This window comes from Chelonia mydas, chromosome 7 (genome assembly GCF_015237465.2).
Source record: "Chelonia mydas isolate rCheMyd1 chromosome 7, rCheMyd1.pri.v2, whole genome shotgun sequence".
In the NCBI taxonomy this organism is placed as follows: Eukaryota; Metazoa; Chordata; order Testudines; family Cheloniidae; genus Chelonia; species Chelonia mydas.
Window position 1 is genome coordinate 120,850,229 of NC_057853.1, and position 16,045 is coordinate 120,866,273.

General features: G+C 45.2%; 1 protein-coding gene across 24 annotated transcripts in view; it reads left to right on the top strand.

Annotated features, from left to right (window-relative positions):
- The window catches only part of BTRC (beta-transducin repeat containing E3 ubiquitin protein ligase), a 171,612-nt gene that overhangs the window by 131,352 nt on the left and 24,215 nt on the right, over positions 1-16,045 (top strand). For all 24 annotated transcript variants that reach the window (XM_043552402.1, XM_043552400.1, XM_043552404.1 and 21 more), the window contains 4 exons: positions 7,719-7,905; positions 11,330-11,426; positions 12,258-12,395; positions 13,401-13,519. In XM_043552402.1, coding sequence (XP_043408337.1) covers positions 7,719-7,905; positions 11,330-11,426; positions 12,258-12,395; positions 13,401-13,519 — 541 coding nt within the window. The remainder of the gene's footprint in view (positions 1-7,718; positions 7,906-11,329; positions 11,427-12,257; positions 12,396-13,400; positions 13,520-16,045) is intronic.

Sequence of the window (16,045 nt, forward strand, 5' to 3'; positions counted from 1 at the left end):
GATCTCTTGCAATGAATGGCTTCAGCCTTGGGTATTCAGGCTGAGTTTGTGCAGGAAAATATACACAAGTTGGTGGAAATTCTTCAGTCCTCGGACCCAAGGAGAGTGGCTCTCCCTATAACTTGAAGCGTTGTTAGAACCTGATAAGACTTTGTGGTGTACCCCAGCTTCCTTGCCTCCTATGGCAAAGTGTACTGACAAATGATATTGCATTCCTATGCAGGATTTTGAGTGCTTCTGTCCTCATATGGTCCCTAACTCTCTTGTAACAGCAGCTCATGAGAGATGATGTCAAGGGCGGTACAAGTCCATGCCCAAGGACAGAGAGTTCTAAGAGATTGGCTCTCTGAATTTATTCGACCTCATCCTTATAAGTGGGCATTGCAAATCGGCAGGCACTGTTATTGAAATACGATTTTGGGAATTGGGAGTCTATAGCCAAACTCACAGACAAGTTGCCCGAACCCTCCACGGAAGAGTTCAGAATGTTTATTGCATAAGGTTGTCTGGCTGCCAAGACATCTTTGCAGTCGGCACCAGACATAACAGATGCAGCTTCCAGAGTTATGGCTTCAGCAATCACGCTGAGAAGGGCCTCATGCGTGCAGCACTCTGGCATAGCTTTGGAAGTCCAGCTGGAGTTGCCAACACTCCAGGATTGTCCTGGAGTCTCCAGGAATTAAAGATTATATCATGTGATGAAACTTCCAGGAATATGTCCTGCCAAAATTAGTAACCGTAGGTCCAGCAGAGAACAGAAGACCTAGTTTTCATTGGTTGATTTTTTTCTTCTCTGACAAAATGGATGAGACTTCACATTCATTTAAGGACTCAGGAGCAACTCTGCATTCATTGGGGGCTTTACCCCAGCCATAGAAAGGTGCCAGTTTCTGGGTCAGCCATGGCAGCCACAATACCGTCCGCAATGGTGCTTCCAGCAGACATCTTATCTATCGAGGCAGCAGGACTACTCCAGGAAGGGGCATAAGTCGCACAGAGGAAGACCTCCTGGGTCTAACTTTAATCAGCCAGCCTGTCCTCCCCCAGCTTTGGGGAAGCAGCCATTTTGACTGGTTGATCGACACCAGTTGTGAACTTCCTACCATTCAGGGACAGGCTTCCTCACTTTCACAGTGCTTGGGAAGTGATAACCTCAGACAAATGTGGGATTGAGTTATGCCATCCAATTTCCACTCCCCCACACTCTGTCCCTTTTCAAGGACCCCCCTCATGAGTCACTGCTCCTACAGCAGGTCCAGACTAAGTGAGCTTTGGGGGCATTAGAGGAAGACCCCCTGCAGCATTGGTGGGCTGGGGTGGGAGGAGAAGGATTCCACTCACAGTATTTCCTGATTCCCAAGTCCAAGGGGGACATGAGACCTGTTCTCAAACTCCAGGGTCTCAACAAGCACATCAAGCACATGAGATTCTGCATAGTTACCTTAGCTACCATCCTCCCAGATTTGAATCACAACCACCAGTTTGCTGCCCTTGTTCTTCAAAACTCCTATTTCCATGTGGCGATTTTTCCCAAGCCATGTCTTTCCTTACCTGGATGATTGGTTAGTGAGGGGCAAGTCCCCAGATCAATTCCTCAGCCATGTCTGGTTCAGACTGCGTCTCCTCGATTGGCTGGGTCTGATAGAAAACAAAGCAAAATCAACTTGAGTACCACCGCAAAAAATCGAGAGTATTGGGATTCTACCAGATTCTGTGAATTTGAGGGCATTTCTGCTGAACTGTGATTTCAGACAGTTCATTGTCTGGGACTATCCCTCAGTCTCTCACTTCCATTTGGATTCATGTGTGTCTGAAGTCGCTAAGTCATATGACCCGCATGTACTTGCATAGTTCAGCATGTGAGGTTGCACCTTTGTCTCTTCAGACCTGGCTCAAGTTGGTATATCGCCCAGATGGTCAGTTGTTGGAGTGCCTAGTGCGAGTGCTGCCCCCTGTCCTGCGGTGAATAGATTGAATCCGTTTTTGTGAAGGTGTTCCCTTCACCCGTCCTCTGCTGTTCATAACAATTATGACTGATGCCTCCACAAATGGGTTGGGGAAGTGCATCTGGGGACTTTGAAAATTCAGGGACTGCGACCAGATCAGGAAGCCTCTCTTCGTATGAAGGTCATAGAGCTTTGAGCCATTTACAGTGTGTACTGGAGATTTCTGGTGCACATCAAAGGCATAGTGGTTCATATACTCACCAGCACCACCACAGTGTATTATGTGAACAAACAGGGTGGAGCCCACTCCAACCAGCTTTGTCACAAGGCAGTAAAAAGTTTTGGCAATTTGGCTAAGCTGTTTCACATCTCCAGTAGGTGAATGGCCATGTGAATGATGTTCTCCCTGATGCAAATCACCTCAGCAGGGGCGTCTTTCAGCATCATGAATGGTCCCTGAAGAATAGGCTGTTGAGGCCCATCTTGAAAAATGGGGCATTTCAGCTATCGACGTGCTTGCAACGAAAGACAAGAAGTGTAGTCAATTTTGTTTCTGAATGGGCCTCAGTCCAGGCTCCTTCCACCTGAGTGGGGATTGGTGTTCTCGTAGGCTTCCACCTGATCCCACTCATCCCGCAGGTCATTCTCAAACTGAAGTTGGATCTTTCCAGACTGATTCTCATTGCACTAGCGTGGCCAAGACAGTGTTGGTTTTCCAGTCTCCTCAATCTGTCGGTTTGACTGCCCATCTCTCTCCCTCTTTATCGTGACTTACTGACCCAGCACCACAGTCAGATTTGGCATCCGGCGCTGAACAACCTGCACCTCACCGCATGGATTCTTCATGGCAAAATTAAGAGGAGGACTGGCGTTCGGAAGCTGTTTGACAAGTGTTACTTCATGGGAAACCCTCTGCTACGGCTTCTTATTTGACAAGTGGCAGCGCTTTTCAGTTTGGTGGCTAGCATGGGGAATTCAGCTCATGCTGGCCTGCATTCAGGACATCTTGTAGTACCTGTTATACCTTCAGTCTTCTGGTCTGTCGCTCAGCTCATTGAGGGTTCTCTTACAGCGATCTCAGAGTTTCATCTGCTCATCCAAGGGAGGTCAAGTTTCTCAAACTCCATGGTTGTGAGATTTCTAAGAGGAGTCATTCGTCTTTACCCACCTGTGAAAGAGCCAGTTCCCTTGTGGGACCTCATTGTTGTCTTAGCTGCCCTTATGGGGTCTCCAGTCGAACCCCTGGCAACCTGCTCTCTGTCCCTCCTGTGCCAAAAGACAGCCTTCCTTGTAGCTATAACATCTGCAAGGAGAGTAAGCAAGCTGCAGTCCTTAATGGCAGAGCCCCTACACACTAAGTTTGTCAGAGACTAAGTGACCCTATGGCCACATCAAAATTTTTTGTCTAAAGTGGTTTCACTGTTTGCCCTTAACCTCATGATTTACTTACTGGTGTTCTCTCCTAACAACGCACACTCCAACATGGATGAGCAGAGACCTCACACATTGGATGTGAGACAGTGCTTGGCATTTTACCTAGAGAGGATTAGCTTTTTGGGCCCTATGTCATCTTTTCATCTCCTATGCGGATCCAATGAAGGGTCAGGCGGTCTCTGCACAGACGATTTCCAGGTGGATAACTTCCTGCATTACAACTGCATGTGAAGTAGCTCAGATGGTGCCTTTTCTGAGATTACAGGGTCATACAACGACGATAGCATTCCCCAGAGATGTTTCAGTATTGGACACCTGCAGGGCCAATGCCTGGTCTTCTGCACATATTTTTACAAAGCACTGCGCAATTACCACTGTGTCTAGGTCAGATGCAACCTCGGGGAAGGCAGTCCCGCAGTCGTTTAAGTAGACTCCAAGCTCCATCTCATGTAAGTACTGCTTGTGAGTCACCTGATTGGAATACACATCTGCAACCACTCGAAGAAAAAGCAGTTACTTACCTGTACTGTAACTGTAACTGTTCATCAAGATGTGCGTGCAGATTTATATTTCGTGACCCATCCTCCATCCGCTCTGCATCGGAGTCTGTACTCTTGGTGTGAAGGATCTAAAGGGGTTGGGATGGCACTGATTTTGAGTAGCCAGAGGAGGGGAAGGGCCACAGGGCATGAGCACCGCTCCTATAAGTACTACTAGGCAAAGTTCTCCAACGTTGGTGAGCTGGGCACACGCACACCTGAGTGGAATGCTTGTCTGCACTCACATCTCAAAGAACAACAGTTACGGTACAGGTAAATAACTGTTTTTACCTTGTCATTCACTACTTGTATCCATGAAATAGATCTACCTTCAAACTTCACTTTTTGTGTGGTACTGAACGGATGGGAGGGGCCTTTCTCTAGTTTGCCGCATGTAGACAGCAGTTATTCCGTTATTTAAATAAGCGCACAGTGGTAAGTGGCATGTGTGTGCATCAATTTGCATGTTTGCAAAGTGTGTATATCCCAACACATGTGGCCTTAATGACAAGGAATCTCAGAGGGGCGTGTAGTTCCAGGCTGTACAGTGCACATGCAGAAATGTCACATGCAGGGCAAGGATTCCAGTAAGGAGAATAGGAGATGAGAAGCCATATGAGGAGGCAGAAGGTTGTCTGGAATGGAATTGTGTTAGTCTGTGGGCAGCTTGCAAGGACTGCAGTGACTCTCCTGATCAGACAATTGTTAAACATTTTTTAAAGCCTAAGGAAATTTTCAGAAAAAAATGTGACTAACCTGGAATTATGAATATGTCACCTCAACTAAAAAGAACCCACAGGAGAGCTTTGTAGTTTTCTCACAAAAACACATGTTAAAAAGCCTGGAAGCTAAGTTCAAGCTCTACTTTATCGCTCTCATCCCCTTGCCCCCACCACACACACACAAAATACACCCTAAAACCCTGAAAGTTGGCAAATTCTCATTCTGGTTCTCCAGACCACCTACTCTGCCCACATAGTACTGCCTCTTATCCATCAATCAGACACATTTATTAAACTTGGAGTAAAATTGTTTGATTTTTATCCTGGTGCTGTGGAGGTCAGAGTTAAGGTTGTTTGAGTAACTTTAACTGTGTATTTATTTGTGTACTTTGTTCAGATTTTGAAAAGCGAAGCCTAAACTTTGAACTTCCAGACTGTTTAGAATATGTGTGTGTGGTGTTTTGGGGAGGGAAAATGCATTTTTTGCATCAGGTTTTTGAGTGTGAAGTAAGTGAAAGATTCTTTCAACTTCAGGAAGACAAAGCTTTTCTGCCTAGGATTATGTTGTAAAACCAGTACTGTCCTGAAAGATAATTTGATATGGAAGAATAGACAGCTAATCACATTTCAAGTTAATTTACCATAATTTTTGGTGAAGGAAAATGTCCATTTTAAAGTGGCTTCTCTAAATAAGAAATTCCTTAAAATTTATACTATAATTTAATTGTGCCATTTCTTGGAAACAAATAACAACATTGGATTTGTAACCATGCCACTTGTTAAAATAGGTTCTGCCTTCCCCCCCCCCCCCCCCATTAGTACTAGAGGCAAGGCAGGGGGGTTGTATGATGATAGTTTTCTCTGACAATGGTCCGTTATCTCTCTATAAAAATGGTCTAAGATCAGTGATCTGAGTCAACTACTGTGATTGAAATACACCTATCACAGCAATGAAAATAAAAACCAACTAAAGATGGCTCCATTTGGGGACTGAGAGTCAGGGGGAGGTGGACAACTAGAGGGATGATCAGTGAGGATTGATTAGGAATCGGCAAGCAGAACTTCTACAGCGTGGGCCCATTTCTTGCCATCCTTTCTCCTTCCTTCCTCTTTTCCTCATACAGAATTCCTATGGAGCTCAGTATATTCACCTGAAACTACTGTTATCAACTCTAGGGGTGGGCACACAGTGTCTAAGGTGTCAGTGGAAGCTTCAGGCTGTGGGAAAGCAAACTGACATCACCTCTCCCCACTAGATGAAGTTTGTGACACATAAATAAGGGGTGGCTATAGGAAACACTCCCCATCCTGCACCTGCTCAGCTGATAAACAGAGGACTTCAGCCTTCAGAACTATCAATCTAGCTTCTTTCACAGAGTTTGTAAAGCTATATGTGTAATATCTATGTGTATAAACTGAAACTGTACAATTGGGAACCCTGGTGGGTTAATACTGCAATATAGCACCCAAACTCTGCATCGATGTAGACACTTTTGGGCCTCTTTCTCCACCACCTGGTACCTTGTGTCGTCATCTGCATGCTCTTTTTTGCACAGTTGTAAATGATACGAGGCGTTGGGCGGTGGAGGATTGGGCCCAAAGCATCATAAAATTGTTTCTCTGCATGTGGCTACGTTTTAAACTGTTGCATTAGGAATAAGGGAAGGAATCAGGAGCCATGCTGTGTTATATCATTTTCATGCATGAGGAGCCAATTCTGAGATCTCTTTTAATTTATCAGTCTGACACAAAAGCTAGAATAGATAGTGTCCTGTGAACTCTGATAAGAATCAGCTGATACATGCTTCACTTTCCATCTGCTTAAGTATGGACATGTGACTCAACCAGTCACAATTCATTTACTGCTTCCTACTTCTGTGCTGCTGACAAATGGGGCTCAGTCTTTGAGGCTGTTGTAATAAGAGTAAGAAAAGAGGTATTTAATCCCACTCCGGATGTTTGGTGGGTTTCGTTAGGGAGAGGAGGGAAGTTGCATGTAATACCCATCTGGCATGCTTGCTCTTTGTTGGGCAGAACTTTGTGCTTGGGGGAGGGCGGACTCCTCTGAACTACAGCTTCTGTGAAGCCTCTGAAATGTGATCTGTGAAGAGCAATAACCCCCTCACTGTTGCTGTCTCACTTGTGAATTAGAACAGCAGCCAAGAGAAGCTTTATTAGTGCAACCATGTTATTTTATAGGCATCTTATTCCTCTGAGGCCTCTGTGCAGATTAGGTTTGAGGGGGTGGTAGAGAATTGTAATGGATAAACCCATCCACTTTAAACAACACAGGGTGAACCCCCCACTGTATTCCAACATTTTATCCTATTATATATCCACTGGGGTGTTAACCAGGCTATTGGTCGAGTGCCCTTTTATTTTTTTGAGTCAATTGTCTTCCATTTGACTGCAGCGCTATTGAAACACAAAGCAACCCTTCTGGTATTCACACTGGAAAATGTTTGCAAATGACAGTGTCGGCATACGCTTTCTTCCACCTACTGAAATAAATGATACCAGCAAACCTGCTTCACTCTCTCCTTAGACTGTCTCTCCTCCATGCATCTGCATCTACTTCCCCCCTCCCATGTCTAAAGGTACCACTACCCTTCAGGGTACACACTGGGAATATATATTTTTTTCTTCATTACGTTCAAAAGCTACTACTTTAGCAAAAACAGCTTTTGAGACGTTGGAACATGAGAACAGCTGTAGCAGCAAGATGAGAAATGGTCCTAATATAGAGATATTTTGGGGGCTGCATCGCTGTGTTGGAAATGCCATCCATAGACTATCCCCCTAGTGCTAAAACCCATAGAAATAGATTGGAATGACTTCCTGGATTCTTTATTATTTTTAATGCCTTGTTGTGTTTGATCCAAAACAAGTTGGGAAAACACTGTTTGTTCCTGAACTTAGCAGCAAATACTCTTCTGTGAACTTGGTCCACCTCTGCCTACAGGGGAATGGATGAGCAGTGATAGGAAAGAGACTGCATCTCCATAATAGACAAGGGGAGTTGTTTAAACTGTCTTACGATCTCCCCAATGACTAATGCTCTCTTTTTTTTTCCCCAGCTCGGGGTTTGGATCACATTGCCGAGAACATACTGTCGTACCTGGATGCCAAATCATTATGTGCTGCTGAGCTGGTGTGTAAGGAGTGGTACCGGGTGACATCTGATGGCATGCTGTGGAAGAAACTTATTGAGAGAATGGTCAGGACAGACTCGTTGTGGAGAGGGTTGGCAGAGAGGAGAGGATGGTGAGGGATTTGCAAATTCAGCTTTCTTACCCATCTAGGACAGTGGATGGTGTGTGTGTAATGCTACATTTGTAGTCAGCCCCTGTTGTTTCTAGTTTGACATTTGTTTACAGCAAAATTCAGGGATTGGGGAGGTTGGTCGTTTTTGGTTCTACCACCAATTTTTCGCGTGTTTTTCCCTGCCCCTCTCACAGGTGCTCCAGTATCTCAGTAATGAGTGAGAGATAAAACCTTAGAATCTGTTCACCCAGCCTCTCATTCAGTTTCATAGTAAGGAGCTCCATATGCCTAAGAAGGGCAATAAACTCACCAGCAGTTCAGAGCAGAAAAACATTTTTAGGATTAGGAGCTGGGGCGTGTGGTATGAATTAGTGTTTCCTCAGCAAACTTTCACTTTACGCTGTATCTGTGCAATCCTCAAACTGGAAGCCGAGGGTAGGTACCGTGGAGAGTAGGGGACTCTAGAAATGCAGATAGATTAGTTAATAATCAGCTGGAATAGCCTTCCGAGGGTCTCCCTTGAGTTTGAAGCTGCTCTGTTAACACTTCATTAGAACTTTCCCTCTCTAGGCTAAGCCCTTTAATACATAATTTTCTTTTCCAAGGGTGTCCCCAGGATGTTAGCTGCAAAAAAGCTGGGTATGAATATTTCATAAACAAGATAAAAGTGACAGTTTAGGCATTTTAGTTGCTATTAAAAAGGAAAAAAAAGATACAAAGTTGCAAACAAAAATTCTGTTGTGTGTTGAAGTTCATTTTGTTACACTGTTTGTCACAGATTACAAAGACAAGTAAATCATGATTATGAACTGTCCTTAATACTATGCAAATCTGCTTCCAGGAGCATAGTGATTATCAGAAGTGTTCAGTACCCCTTTCCATGACAGTATTAGCTGCAGACACAAGGGGAAATGTTAGAGAAACCCCATGATTATCTTTCAGAGTAGCAGCCGTGTTAGTCCGATGAAGTGAGCTGTAGCTCACGAAAGCTTATGCTCAAATAAATTTGTTAGTCTCTAAGGTGCCACAAATCCTCCTTTTCTTTTTCCCATGATTATCTGTATTTCATTCTATATTTAGAGAAACCCCAGTCCTGTATTTCATTCTATATTTAGAATTTTACATTGATGCCCATTGCTGATCATATGGGTATTTGAAGGTCAGCAGTACACCCCTCCACCCCCATCATTATGCTGCTCCCTCAGGATTGCACTGTGTCCTGTTTAAGTTGGTTGCAGGATGGAATTCCCCAAGCATGTATTCCCAGGGAGAATACCCTCTGATAGGGAGGAGGGGGTTAACCCTAGGAACAGTTGGGTGGGGAAAAGAGGCAGGCAATATCTAATTTAACTTGGGGATCTGCCATATAGCACTTTGTAGCTTGGAATCAGTGCTTTGGATGGCACAGGGAAGTGAATAGATGGACAGTTCAGAATGATAGATGACTGGTGTCATTCGCTTATAGCTCTTCACTTAGCTCGGTGCATGGACCACTTGATTTCATCACTTGCTTCCTGGTACCTTACAACAGGAGAGCCCAAACTCTGCAGCACAAAGGACCACACTGACAACTTGCCAGGAATGAATGGGGTCATATGGATTGGCACAAGTATTTATAGAAAATTTACTATAAAAAAACAAACAAACCTGGGCACTGTTTGTGTCTGTCTCGATAGTGACCAAAAGACATTCGGTTTTCTAGTCATCAAAACCTGCAGCTGATTGAGTTCCTTTTACCCTACAGTCATATATATAGAGAGAGTACATGGTTACACGTCCCTCAGGCTCTGTCGTTGGGGCACCCCTGCAGTGTCCCATTGTCCTCAGCTGGGGAGGGGACATGAAATAGTTACTTCTATATCATTCCAAGCACTTCTTTAGCTAAACCGCAGTTGATTCTATTTGAAGACCAACCCAGATGTAACCTAAATGTTCCAGGGTCTGGGTCAAGCATTGTCCCCACCTCCAAAGCATGTGCAGTTTCCAAGAGCCTCCAGGACTCCCCAGGAAGTCTTCAAAACATTGCCCCTGTGATTAACCTTCACTCTTCTAAAAGCACTCCACATGTGCAAATACTGTATCAACTTCTTTCTGCAATGATTAGGACCTGTACCCACAATTGCCTGCTTGCATGCATGTGCCTATCTGGTCATGTGCACACATCCTGGAGAGTGAGACTGGAAACACAAACCTTTAGTCCAGTGCTGTTAATGGCTGATACTTCTTGTAGTCTGAAAATCTGCAGGCTTCTAAGTATGGAGCTGAAAACTGCTCTGCCCCAAAACATGTGTTTAAACTAATTTCTTAGGGAATTTAAATATATGCCGTTCCCCTTGTGTGTCTTTCAGATGCTTGTTCAGCACTCTGTTTTGTTGTCCTTATAAACTAAAAACTTCAGATCATTTTTGTAGCTTCTCTGATGCAGGTTTCATGCTATGTATAGCTGAGGCCCAAGCTGTCAAGGTGTACTGTAGTTTCAAGGTGTACTGTGAGGAAGGGACAGACAAGAAAGGCACATGGGGATCTGGAACAATTAATCATGCTGTAATGGAGTAGTGGAGGGGAGGAACAGAGAGCTGGCCCAGTGTAAACGCCATGCCTCTGATGCCAGGATTACACTCCGAGGCATTTGTGCCTATCTCCACTTTGCAAGGCATGTTGCCAGGCAAAACAGCAGTTAGTACGCCCATGGTAGGGTTTACTAGCTTCCACACCGTGTTTGGTGACTTCTTAACTTCAGGATGAGGAATTAAAGTTCTTTACACAGCAGGAAGTGATTGCCGTTTACTGAATTTTTTTTGAAGCAAAAATCTAGCTTGGGATATGAGTATTCCAAATCTGTGCTGAAATGAGGAAGGAGCCACTAATGAAATGTTGCTTACCAGAATCTAGCAGCAGCCGTAAAATGTCCATGTGCCAAAGCAGATGTCACTCCTGCTAATGCAGCTTTCAAGCCTTGGGCACGTAACATATTTTTGGGGGGCCTGCCTTCCTTAGTTTTCTCCCATTGCTGGCCTTCCCTGCAGATCCTCCCCCACTTCACTGGCAGTTATGAAGGTTTGATCCCCTTCTTTTAAAAGTGACACACATAGTAGCTACAGAAGCCAGGGGACGTATGAACCACTATTACTCACATACTGGGCAATAGTGGCTCGTGCCCTATATGCATTACACATTTGAAATTCCCTAGGTGTCTGCTAATACCTGTTTTGAATTTGTCACGTATCCGAATTTGTCACGTATCCAAATACAACCCAGTCACAGAGCAGGTCAAACAGTGCTTACTGAGCCCACCATGCCTGAATGCTAATCAGTCCCCTGCCCCTACGGTCAGCAATGCATCTAGTAAAGTGCCTTAGAAACCTTTGCCCAACACTGCTGAAAAGTGGACTGTGTTGAATGGGAAATGTTTCTTGTGTTCCAGGGGACAGTATCTATTTAAAAATAAGCCACCTGATGGGACTGCCCCACCCAACTCCTTCTATAGAGCACTTTATCCAAAAATTATACAGGACATAGAGGTAAGAAACAAACGTTTCATTTTGTATGGTTTTTAACTTTCTGATTTGTTAAACTGTCAGCAAAACCCTCACACTGGTTTTGATAAATGTTGCACATGGCATACATATGTTTTGCCCCAAATTCACGTGTTTTGGAGTTGTCAAATAAAGATCATAGGGCTTAGCGACTCCCTTCCCTGAATGTAATTGCATGAGCTGTCAGATGTATTTAAAGTAGCAGATTCTGGTGAATCTGCACAGCGTACACGGTGTCATAGCAGCAGCTGGACAGCATTCAGGCATCTCATGGCTCTTTCTGTGAAAAAATATTGAGGCCTAGTGAGAGGTTGTGGTGAGGTGCCAGAGCTGAGCCAGGGAGACCTGTGCATTGCCGGAGAGGACAGTCCGTGAAATTCAAAGAGAAGGGCATCAGACATGTGGCACCAGTTCTGTGCAAGGTACCAACTCTTGTCTATGCTTGAACTCTTAATTGCAGGAGAGGTGCTCAGCTGCTCTGATCACGGAGGCCATATAACCACCGGCTAGATCTAGATCTTTTTGCTTTTCTTTAGTCACTGGGCGTCCTCTTGTTGAACGCTCCACAGAGTCACAGAAGTTAGAGATGGAAAAAACCTTTTAGGTCAGCTTGTGGATCCCCAGCATGGCCTGTGCAACAACATTCCCCGTGCTATATTCTCCAGCACTTTGTCATTATAAATCACTCTAGCCTTAGTTCCCCCACCACCACTTCCCTTGGGAGAACGCTGTATCATCTAATGGGCTGCATGTTGGGAAATGTAACAGGACTTTCTCTAATTCGCTTCTCTTTCTTCTCTGCTCCCTGTCCCCAAGACAATAGAATCAAACTGGCGGTGTGGAAGGCACAGTTTACAGAGAATCCACTGCCGGAGTGAAACTAGCAAAGGGGTTTATTGTTTACAGTATGACGATCAGAAGATAGTAAGTGGCCTGCGAGACAACACTATCAAGGTGAGAACTCCCCAAGGTGGCCAAGCTAGGGTGTGTAAAGCAGGCTTCATGAGCAATATTAGATGGGGTGGGATCTGAGTTATCCAGGAAAGAATTTTCTGTAGTATCTGGCTGGTGAATCTTGCCCATATGCTCAGGGTTTAGCTGATCACCATATTTGGGGTCGGGAAGGAATTTTCCTCCAGGGCAGATTGGAAGAGGTCCTGGAGGTTTTTCGCCTTCTTCTGTAGCATGGGGCACGGGTCACTTGCTGGAGGATTCTCTGCTCCTTGAAGTCTTTAAACCACAATTTGAGGACTTCAATAGCTCAGGCATAGGTGAGAGGTTTATTGCAGGAGTGGGTGGGTGAGATTCTGTGGCCTGCGTTATGCAGGAGGTCGGACTGAATGATCATAACGGTCCCTTCTGACCTAAATATCTGTGAATCTATGAATATTGTGTCCTAATTTCAGTGTGGGAGGAAGCAGTTGGTAAGAGACTTTTTAGAAGGTGCCTTAGCCCAGCAGTTCTAAACAACGGGTCCGTGGACCAGCGCCAGTCCCTGCGATCTCCCTGACACCGTTCAGGAAGGCAGCAAGCTGGTCCCTGGTGTCACAAAGGTTGAGAAACACTGGACTAGCCCAGGCGAGTTTTTCTTTGGCGCACACAAGCTAGCCTTCCCCCGGAAACATCTGTAGATCTGTCTCACCTGGCAAGAAATGCTCCGCTTCCTCATAGAACGGACTTTGCTAGCAGTATTGTTGGTCCTCCCATCATGACAGGCAACCCTGTTCCCTGATGAGAAGCGTAGAGCCTGTATTTATATTAAAACCAGAGATATTAAGAATGTTTTATATTGCACCAAAGCTCCCGTGGAATAACAAAGTGCATTCTGTGCTACTAAGGAAGCTCGATCCGCAAACAGTATGTAATAAAAACCGAAACAGCCAGCCCAGCAACAGACACCGTTTATACAGTGATGAACGTCTTACTTACCAGGCTGTTTGTGGCTGTTTGCCACCCTAGATCTGGGATAAGAATACATTGGAATGCAAGCGAATTCTGACTGGACACACAGGTTCCGTCTTGTGCCTGCAGTATGACGAGCGGGTGATCATTACTGGATCTTCTGATTCAACCGTCAGGTATGTACTTCTGAAACTGAGCTTTGTGCCCTGAGACGGTACTGAAAAGATTTTTTTTAATTGTTCTCTGTTCAGCCTTTTTCACGGAGTCGTCCCAGTGAGCTCCTTTCTAGTGAGAAGCCCTACTTGTTTAAAAATCAATTTGCCACTCAAGTGTTGCTGCCTATCACAGGGAAATGGAAAATAAGCAAAAGCTGGAGATTTCCAAGCTGGGTTAAGGAGATTTTTGTGAATTTTTACTAAGAATTTACTAAGAATCTACCCTGGGGTAGAGATTTTTAAAGACCTTGGTTAGGTTTTCAAAGCCATGCAGGGGTTTTAGCCACGCCTCTTCCATTAGATTTAACACAAGATGCCAGGCTAGATTCCCTGTGTGTCTTTATTAAATTTCAACTCAATGGTTTTTTACCACTCTATGACCTTGTTCTCTTCGCTCATCGCCAAACCCATGCTGCAAGGCTGGACAGTTCAAGTTAGAATCTACTCTCCAGATGGGAAGGTCACTGGGCCTGGTTCAGGAGACTAGAGTGGGCAAAATTGTAATGAGATCACTTCATGAAATGAAAATATCTGGAAATACATGTTGAACTAGAGACTCACCAGCTCACTATTGTGTATAGCAGGAAGCGGGGGAGGGACATTTCTCCCTTGGCTGGGGAAGAAGGATAGAGCTTGGCCAGAAGAATAGGTCTCCCTGTGCCAGCGTGGGCAGGAGGTCCCCACTTTCTGCTTGAGTATGAACTATGCAGCTCCAAGCAGCACTGTTGAAAGCAGGCCAAAAGTTATGTCAGTTGCCTTTTCCGCAGCATTTGCACTCACGCTCCTGTTCCCGTGGCTGCAGGCTCCTCCTCTCTGTTGTTGCCTAAACTCATTTTGAAGCCACCAGTCATAAGCAGGTGACCCTAAAATTCAACTCCTGCATATTGCGCACACAAGCTTGTGGCGCTGGGAGTTCTGTTGGTTCCTACCATTTGCATAAATCCAGAATTCATGCCACATCTCTTACTGGGACATTTAACCAGCGCTGAGATCGGATGGGGCAGCATTATGTTTAACTCTGAGTACAAAAGAAAAGGCTGACCTATGTGAAAGACTCTGTTGTTTCCCAGTCCATGGTGGGAAGGTCAAACTGCAGACTGGGTACTGCCTAGAATACTTCATTTCCCGCTGTATCTATAAATATGTGCACTGACCCCAGAGGCTCAACGATGGAACACTTTTAGCCCTTGAGAAGGAGGGCTTCATCCAGTTGGCTGTACAGATGGACTTCAACATTTCTCCAATACAAAATCTCAGGGACCCACCTGACCAGGTAAGTCATTAGATCACTAGCTCCTGTTCAGTTTGGCAGCCCTTTCTGTATCCTGCTGATTTTCTAATGGCACATTTCTGTAGTCCACAGCCTTCGTTCCTTCACATACTGGAGTCAGCCGTCTTTGTGCTTTCCACCATAAACTGGTGTCTGTCTACACAGCCTGGGACTCCATGATTTTCACTGAATTGGTTACTCAGAACTACTTACCAATCTCTCTATCTGTGCAGGGCTTTGGGATAGTGATTCTTGCCCACCAGATGATGTACTAGTAGGTGAACTTCAGGCTGAGTTCTTTAGATTCACTTGAGCCCTAGTGCATGGCTGCGATCCCCTACCATTCAGCTGTGTGCTTTCTACCCTGCAGTAAAGTGTGGGCTGTTTATGGATGGACATAAAGGTGTACGTATGCAAACACATGCACAGTGCAGTATGCCTGGCTCCCCACGAGTGCAAGAGAAAGGCCTCCCCTGAAGAATATACCTACTGCCTAGCTCTTCCTGGCATTTTTCGGATGTCTGCTGGATGGAGTGAGATTCTTATGTTGTTCTGCAATGTGAGGGTGTGATTTTCCCAGGAGGGTTTTGTAATGCCAATGCCTGGTGCTCAGATAACTCAGCGATGAGCACTGTAGACATGCCTGTAAATAAATGCAGTGGGAAGGCGTGTGGTTTCCGTAACTTTGTGCGGAGATGGGAATGTTGTAAGTTGTGCTTTCAGATTGAAAAGAGTGGGCACAATGAATGTAAGACTCCAGCTGCGATGTGCGTTTTCACCAAATCGCATTTCCATTGAGGCGCAATGACTCAAAGGAAGGTGGGAGTGAGTTCATCCCCTCTTTCTTTCTTACTGTTAAATTTTCCAAGCCAGCAATAACTCTTATCCTGGGCTCATGCAGAGCAAATTTTGCCTTTGGTAGGCACCAGAGGTATTCCGCCACAGCAGCTAGTATACTTCATGGCATGGCCACAGCGGTACAGTCAGCGCTTCAAACTACGAATACGTACCCTGGGAGTTGGGGGAGTTTGTACCCAGGTGGCTAGCCCAAGCTGCTGCCGCGGCCATTGTGGCCTCCCTCCTATTTTCAGTGTGCGAGCTCAAGGAGAGCTCGCGTGTCTGCCTGCCTGCACTAGGAAGTGCCCTCCCAGAGCTGTGTGGACATATCCCAAATGACAGGTGTAACGCTGCCTGAAGTGGCTCAAGAGCATGGGTAC